At 37.6% G+C, this 23653-nt stretch overlaps 1 protein-coding gene across 1 annotated transcript in view; it reads right to left on the bottom strand.

The window, feature by feature from the left end:
* Positions 1-23653, bottom strand: part of FANCL (Fanconi anemia, complementation group L) — a 28255-nt gene that overhangs the window by 1681 nt on the left and 2921 nt on the right. Inside the window, exons 4-10 of the mRNA XM_009319637.1 lie at positions 22555-22652; positions 15784-15880; positions 10855-10923; positions 2933-3083; positions 1064-1147; positions 399-444; positions 228-309 (exon numbers count right to left, since the gene is read on the bottom strand). Coding sequence (XP_009317912.1) covers positions 228-309; positions 399-444; positions 1064-1147; positions 2933-3083; positions 10855-10923; positions 15784-15880; positions 22555-22652 — 627 coding nt within the window. The remainder of the gene's footprint in view (positions 1-227; positions 310-398; positions 445-1063; positions 1148-2932; positions 3084-10854; positions 10924-15783; positions 15881-22554; positions 22653-23653) is intronic.

The raw sequence follows: 23653 nt of genomic DNA, 5'->3' as shown, positions 1-23653 counted from the left end.
GTTGTTAATCGCCTTACTGCTATGAAGGCCACAGGAAAGTGTGCACCTCTAATCAAAGGTTAACAAGCTCTGACAATTGTTGCTTGAAGTTCAGAAGTCCTTATGACAATATATTAATCCAATTACCTCTCTTCTAAGTCTCTTATTTTTGCCGGCAGTTATAAAGTGACCATTTACATTTTACTTATTCAGAAATAACGACTGATGATTAACAAAAAGCAACTTACGCTTTTTTCTAACACGGCACGAGATGGAAAATCAATTTCTAAGAGGTCTTTCAAGTTTTGTAACAAACTGATTTCTGGATCCCTGCAGGTGGGAGAGAGGGAGAAAAAAGTCAACGCTAGGAATGGCGAATACCATTTCCGTTTCAAACCTGTATTATTAAAGGTGCTTACCATAAGTGCATATTGTTGTTCAGCTTAATTCTCAAAGGGTTGACCGCTGCAAACAACGTATATAAATAATTACATCACCTTTAGGATCCCCTTCGCTCCCCCACCCGGCTCAACCGCTCAGATTTCAGCACTGAAGGGGAAGGCAGGGGTTGGGGGTTTTTAATTATTGAAGGTTCGTACGTCAATGACCGCTCGTGGTTTTTAGTTTTGGGAATCATTACACTAATATTTAAAATATCATACCGCTGAAGACGTGATCGCAGTTACCTTAAGTTGGCAAAAAGCTGTGGGACGCGGAGTAAAAGTCTTAAATGTTTCCAAACACTATCAGGACGTACGTAGTAAATCCCCCCCCCCAAAGAAAATTACATTGAAATACAAACACGCTTGGGTAATCAGCTGTAGGACACAGGGTTCCCTCTAAACTGTGCTAGGAAAGCACTGGAAAAAAGCGTCCCTCAGAGCAAAACAGCACGCGATGGATTGAGGCTGTTAATAACCCCAGCATCTACCGTGTAAAGCTCTCCTACGGACATACTCAGCTTAATTCCTGGCTCTGCTTAAGTAAAGTTTACCCCAGGCCTCCGACGCAGCTTACGCGAGAACCTGCTCACCAGAGATCGGATTCTAGAAGAGAAACAAAGGGCGTACGTCTGCTGCCTTACCGTGATCTGCTCCAAGAAAATAACACTCGGGGAGCATGTCTGGATGCCGGGGATCTACCTCTATGTTCACCGAGACATTGCTCCCTACAATGAGAAAGCAAACAAGTCGTAGGGGAAGCTTTTCTTTGCAGTCAAGTATTTGCAAACGGAAACATCAACTTTTTTTTCTTTTTTTTTTTTTACAAGCAGTTTTAAATTGGTTAATTCAGGCTGGTTTTCATCACTACAAATAATAAAAAAGGTGGTAGGTATCCAAATTAATTGCACAAAATATCAGTATGTATTGAATGTTTAAATTTCAATGGACTGTAATTAAAAATAGCAGCTGATTAAATAAAACTGCCAGTCTTGCATTTCTCATAGACCAGTCTTAAGGTTAACACTTAGACTTCTGAATAATCAAAGTCAAGCTAGATGACATAATCCATTTGAAATCTTGGTGACATTTTAAAGGTAGTAGAGGAATTGTTGTTAATTCCTCCTCATCTTTTACAGTCAAAAAGAGAAGCATAAAGACAATATGAAGCAGTAACAGTCAGGCCCCTCCACAGCGTACTCCTGGACTGAGCGAACAACGGCATCGTTTTGAAAGAGCAGGTCGTCTTCTTTTACAAGATACCCCATCACCCTCATAAGGTCGGCTATTCATAAGGGGTAAGCAGCTCAAAAACATTCTGCATCCAGGTTACAAACCTGACAGCAAATTCTCTTCTAAATAAAAGCAGGTGAAACCCAACATTTTTTGTAGTTACGAGGTATGCGAGGCTTGCCCCCCTTGAAGAAGGTGGAACGAATGAAATCAAAGTTTAGTCGTAACTGAAGGTTGTCTGTGACCGACGGCAAGGGGCTCAAAGCCTCGTGCTGCCCTCCACTGATCTCACGCGAGGCGCTTTTGGAGGCTTTTCTTTCCCCTCCATTGGTCTGTCTCAAAGTACAGCAGAACCGAGACAAAGCCACCCTGACTGCGCACGCACGCACGCACGCGAGGCGCGTTGTCCCACCCACGCCATTTTAGCCGGCTGCTGAACTTTTTGTCCCTCCCGCCGCGCCGGTGAAGGAGCAGCCTCAGCACCCCACGATCCCCTTTCCTGCTCCACTCTGCAGGCAGCCAGTCTTGCCGCAGCTTCCGGGGACAACTTAGGTCTACTCTGGTCCGTTGTTCTATGTTCTCAGATTTCTACAATATGCTATTGATATCTTGGATTTCAGCTAAAAATCAGAACTCTTCTTTCAAAGATAATATTTCCCCCCCGTATTTCTAACCTCTGACAGCGGCAAGCTTCTCCTTTGCAATTACAAAGCTCCTTATCCTATATGTATCCAGACCTTAAAATGCCAGACATCAGCATATGAATTAAGGTACTTTTTCAGATGGTTAACACTGTAAGCCTCTAATTTCCTCTCTTCTCTCATTTCTTTGTCCTTTCCACCTGCCTCTTTTAACCCCTTTTGACTGCACTCTAATATTCCTTTCACTCTTCCAGGACGGGATCAATCTAAAGTAACAGTCTGTTAAAAAATCTGGAATTTGTGAATGAGACGAGGGCTTCATCTAAGCTGATTTTTTACAAATACTGATTTTTCTAGAGATATCGTGCAAGCCCTCAGTTTTTGACAGTTACATGTTCATAATTTACAAATACACAGTATTTTCCTGCAGAAACTTTCCTTTTCTGTAACACCATAACGTTGTAATTAATTTTCTAAACAGGTTCAGTATTCTGCAGAAGGTTTTTTTTTCTCAATACACAAAGCAAGAGAGCGCTGTCTTGCAGGTTTTAAGTGCTACCTTTCATTTTCCTGACTCTAACAAGCACCATCCGAGTTCTACTTCTCAACCCCGCTGCATTCCTTCAAATCTTTTCGTACCTATTGCAATTCTTCTTGTCGTAGCACTCCGTGTGGGATTTTCCGGCTCGAGCACCCATGTCTTCCCATCAATTTCATCCATGGCATCCCAGAATTCTTTCAGCGATTCTAATGCCGCCAGGAACTGATCGTAGACGTCTGTTAAGGAGTTCTGAGAAAAGAAGACATTTAAACAAATTTTATAGAGTTTCCACCTACAGCCATATAGAATATTTCAAAAACAAACTGTAGGTAATTGAGGAACTGTTAAAATCTGGTATGTATCCCACTGTATGTAGCATGGGAGCATAAAACGTTGACCCTCACAGGTTTTTTAGCGGAAACAACAGGAGTGAAGAACAGCTGTATCCCGAGTGCAAATAAGTACGCCAGTCCTGGTAGTTTGAACGTGTCGTGATATAGGCACATCATACCTGGATTTAACAGCGTTTTATACTCCTTTTCAGAAAACTTTTCTGCAAACTGGTAGCGACTATTAATTTGCATTGTAACTTGTAACAAACGACTGTAAAATTAAAGTAAATACCATCAATAACTGCTATTAAACTTCCAGCATTCTGATATTCTGTCTCTACTTCAGCTGAGCAACCCGGCAGCGGTACCAAGTATAAATACACAGAACTACCCACATAACTAAAGTAGCTTATTTATTTTTTAAAGACTCTACGAAACGTAGCCTAACAACGTCATAATTATCTCAAAAGCAAGCGGTATAAAAACAGGTCCTTAACATTCGATTTCAAGCCACGTAAATACGGTAAGAGAAGGAGAAACCATCTCTAACAATCAGAGGATTACACTCAAGGGATTTCAATATTTGAGAGTGGATTAGACGGAATCAGAAAAATCTTTCGTTATACAGGACAACGTAGGGAACGGCAATGCAAAAGAAGTCTTTTGAAAATCACCACCCAGCCCAAAAGAAGTAACTATTTCTACAGGGAAAGACTTCTTCAAGTAGAGAAAACACTCGGCCAGTCCAGTTAACGCCTTTCCAAACGCAGATGCCCAGTGGGTACAAAACATGAATTTAGGGAACCGGTCAGAGGTGAAGAATGCAGGGGGGGGAGAGAGATGAGTTCTCGTCCGAGTTTGGAGCCTGACGTCAGACGGAATCAGTGGAGGAATTGGGAAGTGCCACGAACAGACCAGTAGGAGGATAAGGAGCCGTCAGAACGTGGCTTCGCGGGGAGAGATGAAGCTACGAGAGGAAAACGGTGAAGGTGTCAAGAAACTAGGCCAAGGCGGCAGCGGAGGGAGATCAAGGGTGGGGGGAAGGGTTCTGGAGGTGGACTCTTCCCAGAAAAGAACACGTTTTCACAAATTGCTCGGTAGTGGGAAACTCGAGAGTAGGAAAAAAGGAATCATTTGGGAGCACCAAAGGATATTTTGAAACGGGTTACACAGAACACAACTGAACAACCGAATGCTGAGTAAAGAGCAGGAAGGACAGGAGAGAACTGACAGGACTTCTTCAGTTCGGATAAAGGCATGGTAAAGTACGTTTTGAGAAACAAAAGAAGGTGTGACAAGGGCCAGACGTCAGAGATCTTCTGGCCTGGGAACAAGTTCGCGGGCTCGAAAAGAAAAGGCAAATTAGATGTTTGGTTCTTCTTCTATAAATAGAAAGTATAGAGGTATTTTTCTATAAATAACACAAAACACGCGTAGAACGGTTTCCTTTAATCGTTGGTAATTATCTTCTTCCTTTCTTGCCTGGACAAAAAGAAGCAAATTATATGGACATTCTCAGGTGAAGAAATATGATTTTTACATGTAATAAGTTTTCATATCGAATGCATACATATTTTAGAAAGAAACGGTGTAGCTTAGAAATAAAATGCTAGCTTTTTTCCTGCTGTTATTAAATTATATTAAAGTAGGAAAGCACTTAAGCAGAAAAGTGTGAATACTGCCAATCTCAAAACGTAACGCTTATTATCTTTAAAAGCATTTTGTTACTTTTATACTACCTGAAGTGATATAATAGTGTCAGTCACTTAACCACATCTTAGAGTATAATATCTTCATCTTAAGTACTATTATTTCCAGTATTTTAATAATTTTCACACAGTCCTGAAATGTGATCTTTTGTGCTCTGATGACACTTAAATTAATAGCATAATTTTCTGGTACTTGCAACAGTTGCTTTCCATTTTGATTTTTTACATTTTTCTATATCACATACAGATAAATCCTCTAATAATCATTTTTATCTTCATCTTCCGGGAATTCAAAGGGTTTCACTAGAAAAAAGAAACATCAAGGGATTATAACCCACAGATAAGTTTTAAAATCCAATTAATTTTAATACTAATTGTAATTTTTCAATGAAGTTCCTTAAAAAGGTAGTTAAATCTTTTTTTTTTTTTAACACACTGTTCATTTGATCTTATTTGCATGCTTCATTGATGTTGCCAGCTGTCTCCTGCTATATACCTAAATGCATCTATAGCTATTTAAATATATCACACGCTTGTCATGCAAACCGCAAAAACGATGACATTCCTTTTGATTTGATTAACCAACTAATTTTTGGTCATTGCCCAACATTTTTAGCGAAGACCGCTATCGTGCTTTTTTTTCTCTCTACACTACACCGAGACAGTCGTTAATAACGTCAAACAGCACAAGCTCCTTGTTGCTTTGTCACCTCTGTACCAGTGCATTAGAATTTGTATGAAATATGTCAAATATTCTTTGGAAAATCAGACACTCGTAATTCAGGATATCACCACTGCCTGCCCCGACTCTAAAAACCACTAGCAAAACCAAACTGGTTACTCCGTCCTCCGTATCAGTTAGGTTTCCACCCTCATGAGGCAAAACATCCGGTCTAAAAACAAAGCAGGTTGTGGCAGTTTAATCTTTCACAACAACTTCAAACAAAACGAAGATGTTTTTGATGAATAATATAAACCTCGCGGTTTGTTTCTAACTACTGCGGATACTGACATCAGCTGCCCGCACGAGCAGTAGTGACTAGGTAGCAGAGGTAAGGAAATCCAAGAGTCACAAAACCTCAATGCAGTTTTTTTGCGCAAGCGGGTATCGCGGTCTTTTCTACCGCGATCACATACTACTTCCCCTCCACCCTCGCCAGGGGCTCGCTGACATCTGTGGCCCTGGCTGGAAAGCGATCCCTCTGCAGCTCTGCTCCCTGACGCCCAGGCTGACGGGGCATTATTAAAGGCGGTGCAGAAGGCACTAGCGAGGGTGTGGGTCCAAGCGGAAACATCACGCATGATTCTGACCGGACCTTCTCAAGTAACCAACCATAGCTGGGACGAAGACAGACGTTTCTAAGAGGAGGAATGGAGAGTTCACCGTCAGACAAGGTCAAAAGAGTTTTACTGGTTTAGACTAGCAAAACAGCGTAAGAGGAGATGTGATTACTAACTACGCGATGGTAGCTGTACAAGATCCCTAGAGCTAGGGCTGGTTGAAGGACCCATCGAATGTGAATTTATACAAAATCAGCAGCTGGAGCCGGCTTCCTCTCCATTACAGCACTGAGGTCCTGAGAAAGCCTTACAGTCCCAGGACACCTCATTACTTTCAAGTGGGAGCTTGCTAAGTTTTTGACAGAGATGTGCCGCGTGATTTAATGATCCCGTTCCCTTCAGCTCTCCATAATGACCACCACAGCAACTGAGCAGCCCAAAACCAGTATCGACTTTATCGTCAAAATGCATTTTCAGATTAGATGGTCTTGTTCTGAGTTTTCATAGGGAAAAATAAGAGACTGAGAAAACGTTAGTTTGGAATACTCAGCTTGAGATCCCTTCATCTGGCTGTAAGAGGACTGTTTTTATTAGAGCATCACCTCCCGTGACCATAGTCATAGCTTTAAACACTCAACACTTCTCCATATTTTTCAAATTCCAAGTTGTGAGCGTAGAGAACAAAGAATACAATTAGGGATGGCTTGTGAAAAGGCACTCTAAGCCACTCTCGGCACAAACAGTTTTCGCTCTCAACAAAGCATATATTCAGCCTCAAAGTCCTAGTTGTTCGAGGCTCCATGAGGCAAAACTTGGACATATACTGACCCAAGCTATACCAACACGGTCCTTTGGACCAAACAGCAATTTAATGTTAATTTGGAGGGCCGTGATTCTGTGATCACCCCTATAGAGACAGGGTTAAATTGGTTATTTTACAGGAAAAGAGACACGTAAACGTATCAGCTTTGATGATTCCCCAGCAGTTTTAGAAAAGTTTGACCCAGATGTTGCCTTTGTGCTATCAGACTATGTGTATCTTCCATTCATTTCAACAGCTGGTAGGAGATGAAGCACACGCTTCGGTCAGTGAAAATCAGATATTCTGGACCTATCTGTTTCCGAGGGGAACGTACCTTCTCTTCTACCAGGAAAGAGTCTCATGTAGTTTTGCACCATTTTTGTTTCCATTTCTACCCTCTGCACTCTCATCTCCATCTCGTCACGGGTAGCTCCTCAGGCCAATTCTTTCCTTTTTTTACTTTATTCCAACTCAAACACTTTCCCAAGTTCACCCCTATTGCCCATATGCGGTTTCCTTCAATTAAAGGAATAAGAAGGAATGGAAAAAAAGTCACTCCGCTCTTGGTTCTTATTTCTGGAGCCATAGAGGCTGGGAAGAATAAAGAGAAAGCCTTGAGTCTGCGCCTGCCATAAAATCCACGAAGGCTTTCGGTAACTTTTAAGAAGTGCTGTATGCCTGCCTATATGGCTATTCTGCCAAATTTCAAACACCTGCTCCAAATCCTGGATGAACTAAATATTAATCAAATGGTAGTAAGAATGTTCTCGTTAAGGTAAATACGGCACAATTTATTAAAATTTAATTTTTTAAAGATAAAAACGTGATCTTTATTCTGAGATTTTTTTTGGCTAAAATTCTTCCTAACACAAAACCTGCTTATCTAAAATTAAAACAACTGCAAAGCCTCCTAATGGAAAAGGTAAAGCAGCCTAAACTATAGCTGCTGCTACCTGCTTGCCCTTTACGAATTCATAGAGAGAATACAATTTAATAAAGCGAACAGCTGTTGGATGGAAAAGGGATCACCTGTATCACCTAAATAATTTATGATTCTTTAGGTTTGTTTGGAAACGGTTTATTTCTCACAAACAGTAGTTTAACAATTTTCCCCCTCCTTAGCACCAATCAAACCAAGACACAACACTCTGAAATCTTTATAAAGTGTCTCGTCAACCATCTCCATTTTTCGTATTTACAGATGCATATCAAGCTGGCGTCTGCAAAGTTCCTTCGCTAAGGAAAAGCACGATTATGATGCATTTTGTTGTGTCTTCATCAAAATAACCGAAGAATAAGCTCATTCATACCACTATACCTTCTGAATCTTGTATTACTGTTTCATTGTTGGCTGGCTGCATGACCCCATTAGTCATTAATTTCCACTCTCATGACCTTCATGTAGCCAAGCAGGTGGGCAGTGGTCAGTATAGAAACAATACCCTGATGTGAGGGCAGCAGAATATAGATGCGCCGAAACTGCAGAACCGTGCTTACAGCGTATGCTAAAACGTGGAGACGGCACATTTATCTGGTTATTTCGAAAAAGAACATAACTGAAATAAGTAGATGTTCTTGCACTTGTCATTGAGAAGCACTCTGCATTTATTTGGCACTTATAACAGCAGCAGCAGCAGCATTGCCCTTGGTGCTGATTTCTTACTACTCTAAAATGTCTCCTCTGAGCCAGAATACACTGGCTGTTGCTGATCATGCTGTGAGACACCTGCACTGGCTACTAGGCTTGTCATGACGCACAAAACCCTACCATCTTCAGCTTGACATTGTGCAAGTTATAATTATTCATCCAAATGAATATGTCAGAGCAGCAGCAGCAGACCTCTCATCAGAGCAAAAGAAAAATACATCAAAACATTATCAACCCAGCAGGAAGACAGGGACCATAAGGAAAATTACCCATTTTTAATATGGATGCCATAAAGCCACGTCTATTATTATACGGCCAACAACCCCTCAAGTTTAAAGTCCACAAACCTCAAACAGGCAACGGCACACGCAGGGGGGTGGGGGTGGGGAAAATCAATCACCTGAAATCTATTTGTTTTCTTTCATAGGACTTTATATTCTAATAGCGCAATTGCATAATTGCCTTGACAGTTTTTACATTAAAGATGACCAACAAATATTAAAATTTAAGACCTAGCAGTATCAAAACTTCGTGTTATTTTACTACAAAATAGGCATAGCATGTTCTTCTTCCCTTTTAGGAACCAAAATTTTCAACCACTTGAGGACCCGCTAAATTCTGCGACCAGTGGTGTTTCAGCATTATCTAAGCTTAACCCTTATTTTACCACGGCGCGAAGACTGCCCACTGCAACGATTTCCATGCATTTTGAAAATGTGTGTAGTAATTGCATAAATTGTGGGGAAGGTTTTTTAAGGTCTCAAAATGATTTTGCTGTGCGTGACTAACACTCATGATTTCAAAACAGGGTCTTCAGTTACATACAAACATCTATTGTTCGTGTTTTCAAATAGGCCATAGGTAATTCTAACTGCAAAAAGATTTTAAGACCTCAAGCATTAGAATGCCGTATTTTTAACATTCGATTTTTACTTGGTTGTAGTGTCAATATTAATATATTCGCTCCCATCTTTAACTTGTCAAAGAAGGCTGCTTCATATCATGTTTTTCAAGAACATTTTATTAAAACGAAAGTCCAGCTAGTACCTTTAAAATTACTAACAATAAACACAGAGAAGCAATGACTGTCAAGGATATTTGAAATGTTGTTAATTTGAGGCAACATAAATTGCAAGGTTGTAAAATTCATAAAATACTATTAAAAGTACGTATAAAGTTTGAGGTTAGAAACAGTACTTGAAGTCCTGCCTGTAGTACATGGAATCCAGTATAATTTAAGGGAAAAACAATATCTTTTTAAATGGTTCCAAACCATACCAGAGAATCAAAACCTAACATTGCATGTGAAACTAAATATATCTTTCATTTGCAATGGTCCGTTCTTGCAGTTATTTCCTCAAGCTCTTGTATTAGAGGATCTGAGGTGACACACAGAACCTTGAGCTTTGCAGCCAAAATTATATGCCCATTTTAAAATCATTCTGATGCAACCTTTCAGTCGTGTTCCCTATGTAAATTTGGTACCATAAAGACAGGCTTTACTGATGGGTAGAAATCCTCGCGAGAATTAGAATTATGAAACGCAATCATTTATGTAAAATCTATTTTCCTGAATTAAATGAAATGAAACATCAACTCTTTTCTAGAGATATTTCAAATTAACTTACACCTAAGTGGTCACATTTAAATCCATTTAATCAAGTACACATGCTCTATTAAGGAAAAAAGATACATGAAATAATGCAAGAGAGACTAAAAAAAAGACAATGGCTCTTAGTTCTTTATAGTAACAATATCCGTTAAACTATGAAATCAGAACTCTATTAAGTACTTTCCTGTTGTTCTTTTGATTGTAACTGAAAAAGTTTTATTATGTTATGAAACTATATCAGATAACAAACTGGGGGACTGCCTTTTTTTTAATGTCTGTCAACTTTAGAGGGTGCTTCTTTTCTAGAAGGCAACCGTTTCTCGTGCGTGGATTTCCCCAGTATCATTCCTAAACGTATTTCAGCCATAAGAACAGCTTAAGAAAAAAAACAGCCAGTACGAGTGCAAGGCATACAACATGCGAGGTGTATCTGCATGGCAAGGAAAATATTGAAAACGCTCCCTTAAGGAATATGGAGGTCAGTGTTATTACATTTACATAAGCATGTATAAAAGTAAAATGCACACAGGGAAAAAAGCTGGAGTTAAAAAAAAGAAAGTCCAACCCCTCATTACAACCTACACATTGCATATGTATCTCAGTTATTAATAAAAGATGCGTAGTACTGCAGTTTACCTGTGGCATCCAAGAAATAGCAAACTGAACAGGAAAATCCACGAGGCAATCCGGTGGTTCTGTTGGATACTGAGGGAGGGAAAGAAAATACAGTTTTTATTTTCTTTTTTTTTTTTTCCCAAGTGATTTAAAGTCAGACTGATACTCAGCTGCCAAATTTGATAACGAAATATGAGCACTTCAAGCATCTTGAGAACTTGGCTCTTAGAGGAAACAGTATGTAAAGCATTTTCAGAAATAGTTATGAATGTTAATTATCATTTAAAGAAGAAATCTACATGTAAACAGTTTTTATATATCAGTTTTTAGTAAAGGCAGGAGAACCACAGTTTTCTGTGCTCAGTGTTCACAAAGACACATTAAAAAAGAACCTAAGATAAAAACCATCAAATATTTAAAAAAAAATTCTCCTCAATTACCTGTACTGGATAGGAAAGTTTAAAAAAAACAAACAAACAAAAACCCAAACAACCCTTTCATGAATCAAGAACTAATTTTCATTTAAACTAGAATATTTGCTCATTTGGCAACATTTTTTGTTTTGAAACTGAAAGTAATCAGAGTAAGTATGTAGCTGTTTAGAAAGAGATGAATGAACATACACCCAAAATTAAAACAACTCCCCACCCAAAATTAAAAGGTATCAACAAGAAAAAATAGTTATATTAAGAAAACTGAAGCTATAAAAAGTTTGATAACTCCAAAAATAACCACTGACTATTCATTACACTGGTAAATCTATCGCTGTTCAGCATCCTATATGACATCTGTGGAAAAAAACTGGTATTTTCTGAAAAATAAAGTGGTGAAGGAAAGAAACATCTAATTACAAATCAACTGTGTCCTTTCTGACAGCACCAATCCAAAATTCTCTTCACCCGAGAAGTTGCCTCCTTTAGTCCTGTGCAACCTTTCAAATTCTACCCATGATGTACACGGCAGTTTTCTAGAAATTGTATTAGTATTGCATCAACTGCCAACACAAGAAAACGTTACAGAGAATCTTATTTGGGGAGACATATGAACAAAAGTCCCAGCTTCCTCACAGAATTAAAGAGAGTTAAGACAAAGAGGCGAAGTTTAGCTGTGCTGCTTCCCATAGCCGTTCTCCACCCAAAGTAAACCTCAAATAAGGACAGTGTCTCTGTCTAATCAGACACCTGGCATCGAGTTATCAGATCTTTTCAAACGTCTCTGTTATATGTAAAATGTAATTCTACAGTAATTAAGTTTCCAATTGTTCTCTGTGGCAAAGAGCAAAAAAGAGACATAGCTTCCCTAGAGCACCCATTCTTCATTGCTTTGCTTTTAATAACAATCTAGTGGATTTATGGATTTCACAGAAATTTCTTTAAACTTGCTTTTTAATTCACCTTCATTTGTGGTTTGTGTTAGGTATCCACACTTTCCGAAGGCAACTCCTACAACTTGAATATCTTGGGCTTTACCATTTTACCAAATTGGCGGCAGACAAGTTAACTAACAATGACAGAGCAAGAGAAGCGGCACAACTCCTTTGGACAGGAGGCGGTGACAACTTAGAAAATGTATATCCATAAAGGCTGATACAGCTTCTTTCATTGTAGTGTTGCTGTTCTTGTATTGTAGGCATCGTGAGGTTAGTGGCTTTCTACTATAGATATTATTTTTCATTAAATACTTCAATGCTTGCATAGGAATAAACTTGTTTTCAATGTATGAAAGTATGCCTAGACCGAACTAAGTTGAACAATTTTTCCGTAGGATTGGGTTTAAGACTACCTCATTTAAATCCCAGCAGCGCTAGCCAGTTATGCGTTTACTTTCTTGGTAAGTAAATTCATTTTATGCAGTCTTTTGTAGGGTGCCTTTGAACAAGTGCTTGCAAACAGATTCTACTAACTTGCCATTACTTAAAAAAAACCCAAACCAAAAAAGCTACAGCACTTTTTCCCTGCATTTTTAGTAAAATTTTCTTTAAGAGCACAATATTGTACTGTGCACCAGGTCATTGCCAAGAACTATGCAACAACGATTCTGTACGTATGCACATAATGTTTTTAGACCTTGCAGAGTGAAATCCTGTATAAAATAAGGTGGGTGATTCCCCAGGAGACAGTGTTTTAAAATACTATAGCAAAGCATATCAATGACCTCATATGTTATTAGTGACATTCAAATGTAGATGTCAGAAATCATCCTATTATTCTTTAGAACAATTTAAGCAATTATTAAACAAAATACTTATATTGTATTTTTAAGCACACAGCTAACTTTATCTAGAAAAAGTATTTTCTTAACCCTTGTCAAATCATTCAGATAATTACCAAAGCATCTTGATTACTACATGGCATGCAAATTCTTGCGGTGGCCTATTTGAATTCTTGGGATCTGAAATGGCAAACACCCAACCCACTTCTCACGCAATACAAAATGAAATCTGATAAATAAAACCCAGCGTATTTGGTTTTATACTTGCAAAGATGCATGCTTTGTTTACTGAAAACTTCTCCAGTCATTTATTTAAATTGTGAATGGATAAAGACTTCTGGACCAGGCATTTTCAACCAAATAAATCAGAAAACTATTTCACAAAATGTAATCTGAGTATTAAACAACATATCCTCTTCTGAGGTTTAAGCCTAATCATTTACAAAAGTCAAAATCGCGTAGCACGTGATTTGGCTAACATACCTAACTATATGACATGACCGTTCACAATTCTTCCAGGTTTAAACTGATTGCCCCAAGTTTCCTAGACGCTTTACAAATGCGGTTTATAGAGAGCAAGTGTTTTGAAAGGACAGTTCCTAACACAAAGCACACTAAGACAAGGGTAACAGGTGGAAATATTTGACAATGCATTAAGGAAAAGTCCTCAAAACACATCCAAACCGTTAAGAATGACAGCAAAGGAATATTTAGGGGATTATCTCAATACATGTGATAACCTTATGAAAAAGAGCTTCCTAAACCACTTATTGAAGACTTTCTTCCTGAAAACGTTGTTGGCAGGCTTATAAACTCATTTCACTGTATGGCATCCAGGAGGACAAGGCTGAACAAACCCATCTGCCAGAATACAGACAAGAGCCAGCAATATATGCCGGGGAGGAGAGGTTTAGCTCACATACTAACCTTAATCAAAGAAACAGCGTAACAAAAATAAGCATACTTTTATTAAAGCAGGTTATCAAAAGAAACCCCTTCAAAAAATACTTCAGCCAAGTCTTTTCAAATGTATTAGATACGTACATGAAGGAAAATCAAATCCCCATGTCACCAAAACCACGTTTCACATATACATTTTCTCTGGTGGCAAGTTTAAATGCCAGACATGGCTTAAAAAGGACAAGCAATTGATCCTTCACCATAACAATCATGGTGGGGGGTTAGGAAAAAAAAGATTGATGATTACTTGTTACAACAGACAGGCTGGATAATCTAGTCTCTTTATTACACTATATCCTTAGTTGTTAGACGGTGCTTTCTTCTGCTATTAGGAGTCTCAGGTTCAGATATTCTATTACAATGAAAATAATACACAAGTTTTTACAAGAACAGAAAACAGCAAGCTCCATTCCCCTTACAGGACAGTGGTAAGTTAAGGCTAAACAGAACCAGCCAACGCATAAGTGTAATAGTGTTTCACCATGGCAGCTGCTTATTAAAAAAGGGTATATCACACTGTATTTTTTTCCCTGCACTTTTATACTTCCAAATAGTTAAAATACTTTACTTCAGTCGCATAAAGTCAAGAAAAAACTTAGGGGCAACAGGCTGCACTTAACTTCTAGTGTCGTACTAAATATGGGATAGCAGCTCCCTTATAAACAGTGACAATACGGTCTGGTTACTCTCCTTGCATGTTAAATAGACCATAATTGTACTTCCGGATGTATTTTTTTCCATCAATGTATTTCATAATGGACTGACTAGCAAATTAATCATGCATTCGTTACTCTGTGCGTGTAGGATAGTTATACTCTTTTTTTTTTTTTTAAATCCACTTTAGCAACCTCAATTCCCAAACAGTACTTTTTACACAGGCTCCTTTTTCCCCTCTAAGGTAAAATTAGCTTGTCTTACTAAAAAACTCCTGCTATATAAAGGAATATAGGAGGTCTGTGAAGATGAAATTTCATCTTACAATACCATGCCCACTCCTCATCCCTTCAAGATTACTCCAGATGATGGACCAAGGATAGTCCCAAACAACAACGTTTGGACACTTCCGGATCCACTTTTTCCCCTAGACTAATTTTCTGAAGACAACAGCTATTACCATACAATTGTCACCATGCAGCCTGAATATTCATCGTTTCTGATAAGAGATTTATGCCTTGAAATGAGAAATTCTGTGAATAAACACTGCAATTTGAGTTCAGTTCTAAGTACCAGGAAGAATTAACGTTTTTCTGCTTCCACACAAGACCATGGATTTGCTTTGCAAGCACTGTCAAAACCAGCCAACTATTTAGACTAAAGAGAAATTTTTTTTTTAACACAAGGAACTCACTTCTGTAGTCAGTTTTTCATAAATCTTTGTATCTACAGTTTTACCCGTAAGACTTCCTAAAGAAGCAACCCAACATCCTCTAATTCTTGTTATATGCACAGTCTCTGGATGGAGTGATAATGAATGAAAGTCTCCCAGACGGCTTTGTCTGTAATCCAGTAAAATAGTTGCAATATCATAAAGTGTTTTTCATGTGATGCAGTTTCATATGAAAAGATCCTTACAGATAACCATAATGCAGTATTAATTTTAAATATAGTTAAAGTCTGAAAACTCTACTTTATGCAAAAAAAAATTCTCAATGCCCCCCCCCATTATCTTGCAGAACAGCCATGCTAACAAACAAAGCAACGCTCTAAAAACCTTATGAATTAAGAAAAATCCATTTATTTCAAGGAAGCCTTAAAATATTTTCTCCCACATAAATTCACCTTTGCGTTTAACTTCAGCGTGATGAGATGCTGTCGACCACAAGAGTCTTCAGCTTTTAGCTTGATTGTGGTAAGACCAGTATCCACATATGCGACTCTGAAAGAGAAAAGAAAACTCTAACAGCATTGTAAGAAGTACAGTTTGAAATGTCTGCAATACTTTTATTAGTCTGTTACAATTATTAATCAGAGGAAGTCCTATATGCCAACCATTTCTGCTGTTCTAGATTTACTGCTGTTAATACACCAGTCTACTGCTTAATGCAGTCATATATCTTTGGGTTATTTACAATGTGTGTCAAGGCTCATGCTGTGGTCAGTGAGCACTGTGTTTCAGTTTTCCATCACTGGAACCTTTGACACACACAGCATGTTCCTGTCAGCCTCTACTTATGTACACATTAAACTTCCTGTCAAATCTTTGATCCATTTCTGCAGTTTCTTACTGTATGAGACTTTTATGCTCTTGATTTGCTTTTCTCTTCAATGAAGTTCTCTTTTATTATCAATACTATTATTGTGGAAAATTCCGTGGATATTGGTTCATATTCTGAAATTGATTTTCTGCAGAAAATAGTACCCAAACAGGTACAAAATGAGTTATTTATGATTATTTGCCTTCGTTTCATGACAGTTTTACACAGTCTACATGCACCCAAGCAAGTAGCAAGTACATACTAAATGCAAATAAGTTTTAAAACTTCTGACATAATCACTGACTCTTTGCTTAAGATGTCACTGATTTGTGCTTCCCGCAACAATGAAGACGAATACAATTGTAAAATACATTGTTCTGTACAGCTGCCAAAAAGGTTCAGACTTCTCCGTATATTTACCAGTGAACTGGGTGTGTGGATATTGTGGCATTTTTACTATGTCATTCTCGTGTAAAGATAAAAAGCAGTCCAAGATTACCGTACAACTTATCACCCAGGCTGATGGAAAGGCCTATCAGAGGTCAAAGAAAGCATCTGCTTGCTGGCCTAAGTAACTTTTTTTTTTTTTAAAGCCATTCCATACTAGCCCAGTCACTCGAGCCAGCATGCTGGGAAAAATGGTTCTCTTTCAAGCCAAACTGGCAACAGAGTTGTAGAAGCCTGTACGAGAAAAAGTAGACATACACCAAAGGCTGTGCACATTCCTAGGCAGGAAGTGAAAAGAAGAAAAGAAAATGATCTACATAAATGACATAGCCTCAATACGAGGGAACTGAAAAATACAGATGGAAAAAGCAGTAGTGGTAGTAAGTAGGGAAGGAAATATATTACTTCATGTTTAATGCCGATTAACTTTAATGCAATATTAAATAGTCCTACAGATTCCTGGGAGTATTTTGACACTCCTTTTCTCCACAACAGCTGAAAGAAATAAATCTTGATAAAAGTGGATTTCAACTGTAGTCAATTAAACTCGATTTATTTAGAAAGAATTAGAGCATTCTTCCTCTAATTGGAAAATCATTACTCCTGCTTTGTTCCAACTTTACCTCAAAATTGTATCACAAAGTTTAATAAAGATAAGAAACTACCTGTATCCCACCCCTCCATCTACTGTTGCCTGGGGTGGGGAAATCCTAAACCAGCAGCTAAGGCACAGAAGGGTTACTGCAATAAAAGACATATCAGTGTTCAAACCAGAGCACAACTGGTGCCTGCATCAATGCACTTTGAGGTTAGACAGCAAAAGAGAACGGCAAAATTAAAGGGATGCTGTCAAGGTGTTTACGATTTAAAATTATTTGTTCTCACAGTCATCCTGTTTGGACCACTTCACTCTTGAGGTGCCAGAAAGGTATGGATTATTTTAGTTTAAAATAAAACATTTTTTACAGTTCCTTACTCTATATTGGGTGGGAGGGAACAAGACTAAAAAATTATTTTTATTTCTTAGATAGCAATGGACATCTAGATCTTAAAATTTTTTTCCGAAATCCTTACGGGTTCAGTACTTTTACAATTAGTTTGACAACCTGACAGCCTCTAAAATAAACATATATACATGTGTGCCTATTTATATATTTAAAATATAAATATATGCACAACATTGTGTTAAAAATATAGTGACAATATGATTATGTTCAATCATATTTGTAAAGAACCTTCACATTCAGTTTTATTGACAGTGTAAATTAGACAAACTTTAAAAAAAAAAGAAGGTAAGCATTTGGAAAAGGTGCTAGGAGCACCAATAATGGCTACCCATTTAATTATGTATAGAGGGATACATCGTAAAATGATTTTCAAGTTCTGTCAGTTATTCAATTTTTATCATGTTTCTAGTTTAAGAATTCATATTTAAAGTATCTTTTAAAATCAGTTCAAAATGTTGAGTTGGAGATAACAGAAAAAAACTAAAAAAAATGTAGATTTTGTAAAAAAAATGTCATCACCGCTATGAAGTGCCACTACAATCCAGGCAACTATTCAAGCTAAGCAACACACCACCTTTTAAGTATTGTTCATTACAAACCACGTACTCGAAGGTTTTCTAGTAAAATATTCTCTTCCCTTTCAAACTTTTTCACAAACAGGACCACCGAGGAATAAAAACCTCCTCAGACAAGGGGCATACAGGGTTGAAAAAAGCCCAGATTGAAAATTCATAGCTAGCCTTCCTTCTTCTCAAAAGAATGTAAAAACAGTAAACTGCCTCCGGGGAATGAAGGAGGATTCAATTTTCCATTTAGGATAGAAAAAAGGAACTCAGTAGCTTTGTGGCTACCTGTTCTGTAACATCACTCTACATTCTTTGGATAAGAAGAGATGAAAGGGTCAGTTCCATAGGACTGGACAACGCTGTAAAAGTCGTATGAGCTTCCTCATACAATTGTATACTCAAATAAGGGATTGTTTACATAGGTGATATTTCAGTTATATAAAGCTTTATTCCTCTGTTAGGCTCCATCATTTTATCACATAGAAAAAAAATGGAATGACCACAAAGATGGAAAGCCTCAGTCAAATCTCTGAAGCACTGTAATGCAGCATAACACGTGAATGATTGAGAGCACACGACAAGGCCAGATTCCCTTGGAAATGGAGAAGGCAAGAGGAGAAGATACTTTCTACGAAAAAGCTTGGCAAGTATCAAGCAGAAACGCATCGAGACTTGAGAGATCACGACTCACACCATGGACTTAAGAGATACTAGCAACCTTTATGAATCCACATGAGGGTGATAAGAGTCCTACAAATGTTTTATAGTCAATAATTTACCTTCCCAAGACATTGTCATTGAATCAACTAGCGAGATTATGAGATAGTATTAGAAGAGCCTTTCCTATAGCTTAATACTACTACACGTGTGCTCTCTCCCACCTCAGCTGATTAGGTTTGTGCTGGTATTTTTCCATGTTCTTAAAATGAAGGAAGTATCCTCCTTCGAACTCCTCAGCTGTTAGGATAGCACTTAGCGTTGGAAATTTGGTACAATTTTATAACCTGTTGAACTGTGACTTTTGTGTACAAGTATTTGAATATGAAGGCATATTCACCCTCCTCCACACCTAAATTAGGTCAAAGAATCAAGTTTTCTGTATCACAGAGAAAGTGATTGTATCTAATCACAGCAGCCTGCCCATTTGCAATCCTCATTACCGTTTGTACTTCCAGTGGTTTAGGACGAAAGAGGTGCAATATCACTGCAGATAACATCTTCAATTTGTTTCTGAGAAACTTCACATATTCTGTAGATAAAAGCCCTTAGAACGCACTAAATTTGTGCCATACCTGAGAGCTTCTTAACTCACTTCAGAGGTAAAGGAACCACAGCCTATTGCTTTGATTCTCTTTCAAACAAAACATCCTCCAGTTTTGCAGTTGGATTTGGATGCAGTCAGCTTCCAGCATGACCCAAAACTCACTAGGAAAAAAAGTAAGTCTAGGGTCCACAACAAGCCAGTTCTTTTCTAAGAAAAATCCTGACAAATAAAGCTGGAGGCTTCTCAAGGCGTGAGCAGTGATTGATCCTTACTGCCAGTACTAAATGCAGGCTTAGTTTTGTGCTGAAAGACCATACCAGGATGTTTTGAACTAACATGCAAATACGCATCACCTGCAACTCAAAATCAGTCTAGGTTAAGAGGCCTTCTTAGTAGTTCATTTTAGTGTGCTTTTAACAATATAATTAGAGGTGTAGCTTACTAATGTACTTCAAATCGCCTCTTTAGGTTATTCTCCTTCCAATTCACAGTAAACCAGATATGATCTCCTATGTACAGCCTAGCCCTTTGATTAATGATTGACTTCCCCAACCAAAAAAACCCAATCAAATAGAGACCTTATCTGTAACATAAGTCAATCAAGAGGTGTATGTTTACTGAGTTACATGACTACACTGGACAAAAGCACAGCATAAGTTGTGTGTCTACATGAAGACCATCTTTGCCTAGAAACCAGGTCAAATTCTGCCCTAGAAGCATGCTCTCTGATAAAACACTGATGTGCTTTTTAATATAAACCACTGGATGTTTTGTATGTACAGCGGGTCAGAAGAAGTATCAGGTTTGAGATAAGCTACTAAATTGTATTTTCAAAGTGTATTTTTAGTATACTTAGCTACATACTATATTTATATATGAAATTATAAATATAGTATATTTTACATACTTATTTCTTTAAAGTATATTTATTGTATGTCAGTGTCTGTTTTGCTGGCATGGGCTTTTTGAAGTGGGGTTTGTTTTTCTGTTTTTTTCCATTTTGGGAGAGCAGGTGTGATTCAAAATTTACTTCCCATGTGTTTAGGAAATTATAACTAATATTCTCAGATCCGAGTCTGAGAAATTTGAATAGAGTATGTCATCAGCTGGCACAACTACATACTTAACAATGGAAATCACTGAAAAAACTTCAGCTGATTTAACAAGGATGTTTTAAATCTTTAAATAAATGTGGGCCTTCAAAGCAAATTCCTACTTAATGTTAATCACATGTTATTTACTTATATACAAATCAGGTGAGAAAACTCAAAACTATTCTTAAACCCAAGGCTTCTTTATTTGATCCAGCAAAATAAACACTTGTTAAAGTTAACTTACTATCCAAGACTAAGGTAAAAGTAGATTTGTCTTCTTGAAAACCGCAAATGTAGACTTTTTTTTTTAACTTTCATTTTACTGAAACTAAAAATTAACTTCTTATTCAAAACTCTTCAACATCCTACAATATAGGGTCTAGGGTCCACAACAAGCCAGTTCTTTTCTAAGAAAAATCCTGACAAATAAAGCTGACAAATCTTTTGTCTTAACCCCCCCAAAAGAAGGCACTGAGAGATTAATTGCACATTATTAAAGACAGCCTTCAAATATATTTCCTTAATGCCTCCCTACACAGAACCAACTACCTTCTTCAACACCATAGAGGTCTCCTGGAGGTTCTAGGGGAGAGGATAGAAATCAGACCATCCCAGGCTCTCTGCTGGAGGAGGAAAAGACTCAGTATCAGAGTACTTGCCAGTGGTGGCACATGTGATGGCAGTTAAAGCTTTTCAAGTAAAAGTCTGCAAAACAGGAAGCTTTGCAGATTTCTGAAAAATTTCCACATGGACCTTGTGTACTTGATCACAACTGTGTGTTCCTTCAGATTACTATAGGAGGTATGAGGAGAACAACCTTGTTTTCCTCTGTAGGAAGATGAAATTAGATTTGTTCTATGAGCTCATCTGAGAGTATATGGGACTGTGAATAATATAATCTGTTTGCACTCATTCAAGACCCTAATGAGAAGGCACCCAGAGGCATGAAATGTGTACATTTCATTCCTCAACAAAATCAAATATCCTTTCCTGATGTGACATTCTTCCCCGTGGTATTAAACCAACCATTTTAGTTGGGGTGAAAAGATTCACTTCTAGTTCTCCTTCCGCCAGAAGAAGACCTGAACTGTCACTTCTTGTTCCACAGATACTCAATTTATAGTACAGCATATACATGAAACCATGTTCTTGGGTGCACTGAGCCTCCATCCCCAGGTGACACAGTTTATACTCTCCTTGTGCAGTAACTAACATTTTTGCCGCTTGGAAATGCCCCCTCGCTCCCCCAGACATGGTCTGCTTGCAATGTTTTTGGAGACTAAGGAATGCTTTTCCATAGCCCTCATCTCTGTTTGGGCCCATCTGGGTAGCAAAAAATACATCTAAGTTTCTCTCTGTGGGTGTTGCAAAGAGCTGGCTGTTTGGAAGTTCTGGATTTACAGCTTTCCAAATTCTCCCCTCCACTCACTTTTTTTTTTTTTGTAGATTTACCTTTTTGTGGATGAACTATGTTATTCCTTTGTCTAAGGAGATCCTTGTGCTATGGACAGCAAGATAGAACTATTCCTTAAAGATCATTATTCTAGTTCTAAAAAATGTATGAACTGTTTTTATGAAGGCATAAAGGTACACGATGATCAACCATAGCATACAGGAATAGCTAAAAAAAGCTGTACAAAGTAGGAAAAAGAAGGAAGAAAAAGGAGAACTATAAAAGTTGTATTAAATATGTTTACTATACCAATATTTCATAGGTCAAAGAAGAATTGATTTCTTAGTAGTAGCATCTCACCTTTCAGCTCAGTTATTTGAGACTGAAAAATATACCTTCAGTTGATACAGGTTTGTTGGTTTTTTTTTAAATTAAAAACAAAGCAGCAGAGTTTTTAAAGCAAAACCAGTTTCTGAACAGGATAAATTAACAGAACAAGTACATTTGATATGTTCAACTCACAAATACAAAAGAAGAACAGATATTCTAAAGATAATGTCTGTTAAGAAATAAAATAAACATACTTATTCCAACCCAGTATTTCCAGATCTCTGACAAGACAGGAGTAGTATTCTGGCGGCCGTGGTATATGCAGGTCTTGTGTATTCTTTAAAGCAATTTCCTGTTTAAAAGAACATTAAAAACATCATTAAGAAAGATTTCAATATTTTTGCATCTATTTAGTCATGTGATTTTTGCAATTCATTCAAAAATATTAAGCTTATGTAAAATTAACTGTACACTGCATTTGTTTTGTTATAGCCTCCAGCTAAAGCAGACAAAGAAGCTGTTTGGTAAATTACTTCAGATACTGGTAATGAAAACATCTGCAATTTAAAAAAACCCCACAGATGTTGACAACATAGTCTTCAGATGCAAATATCAAATGTGCCTCTTTTTCAGCTAATAAATTTGAAGTCAAGCATCTTGACTGAAAGAACATTTCAAAAGAAGGTTCTATTAAGCCCACAGCTGTCTCCTGGGCTCCACAGCCACAAAAGACAACACATACATGAAATCTCCCATATTATTTTTAAGTAAGTATATACTACTTTATATAGCAATCAAAAAAAATTTTTTCAAAAAATCAATTTCTCTGTTTTAACATCATAGGATCCCAGAGAGTAAGTTTTGGTACAGACACTCATCAAGTATGTCGTAATGCCTCAAAAAGAAATTTTTATCAAAAAGCTAATGCCACGTTACAGAGAAAAACAAAACCAAACCGTATGTTCCACATTTGTGTTGTGCTACTTGTTCTTTAAAACTGTACTTAAGTTAAAATTATGCTTACAGGACAATAAATTAATGAAATTTATAATAAAATCATTAATAAAAGAAATTTAAATAAAAGAAATAGAATTAATCAGTATAACAATCATTTCTGCCCCGTTCTCCCGCAGTGACTTCTGTTGTTTTTACTATCTGCACTGAGGATCACTATTTTACTATTTTGAATGAATTATACTTTCATTGCATTCTCATTTTATAAGTGCTTGTGTAGCCAGGCAAATAGATTGGAATAACTATTGTGAAATATTCCAAAATAGCCACATGTAGACATTCTTATTCAGGCCTATTCCAAGCACCTTTGCCTGGTTTAGTGTAATCCAGCTTGGCAGG

Source organism: Pygoscelis adeliae, unplaced genomic scaffold (assembly GCF_000699105.1).
Source record: "Pygoscelis adeliae isolate BGI_AS28 unplaced genomic scaffold, ASM69910v1 Scaffold122, whole genome shotgun sequence".
NCBI lineage: Eukaryota > Metazoa > Chordata > Aves > Sphenisciformes > Spheniscidae > Pygoscelis > Pygoscelis adeliae.
This window is presented reverse-complemented; position numbering and strand designations above follow the sequence as displayed.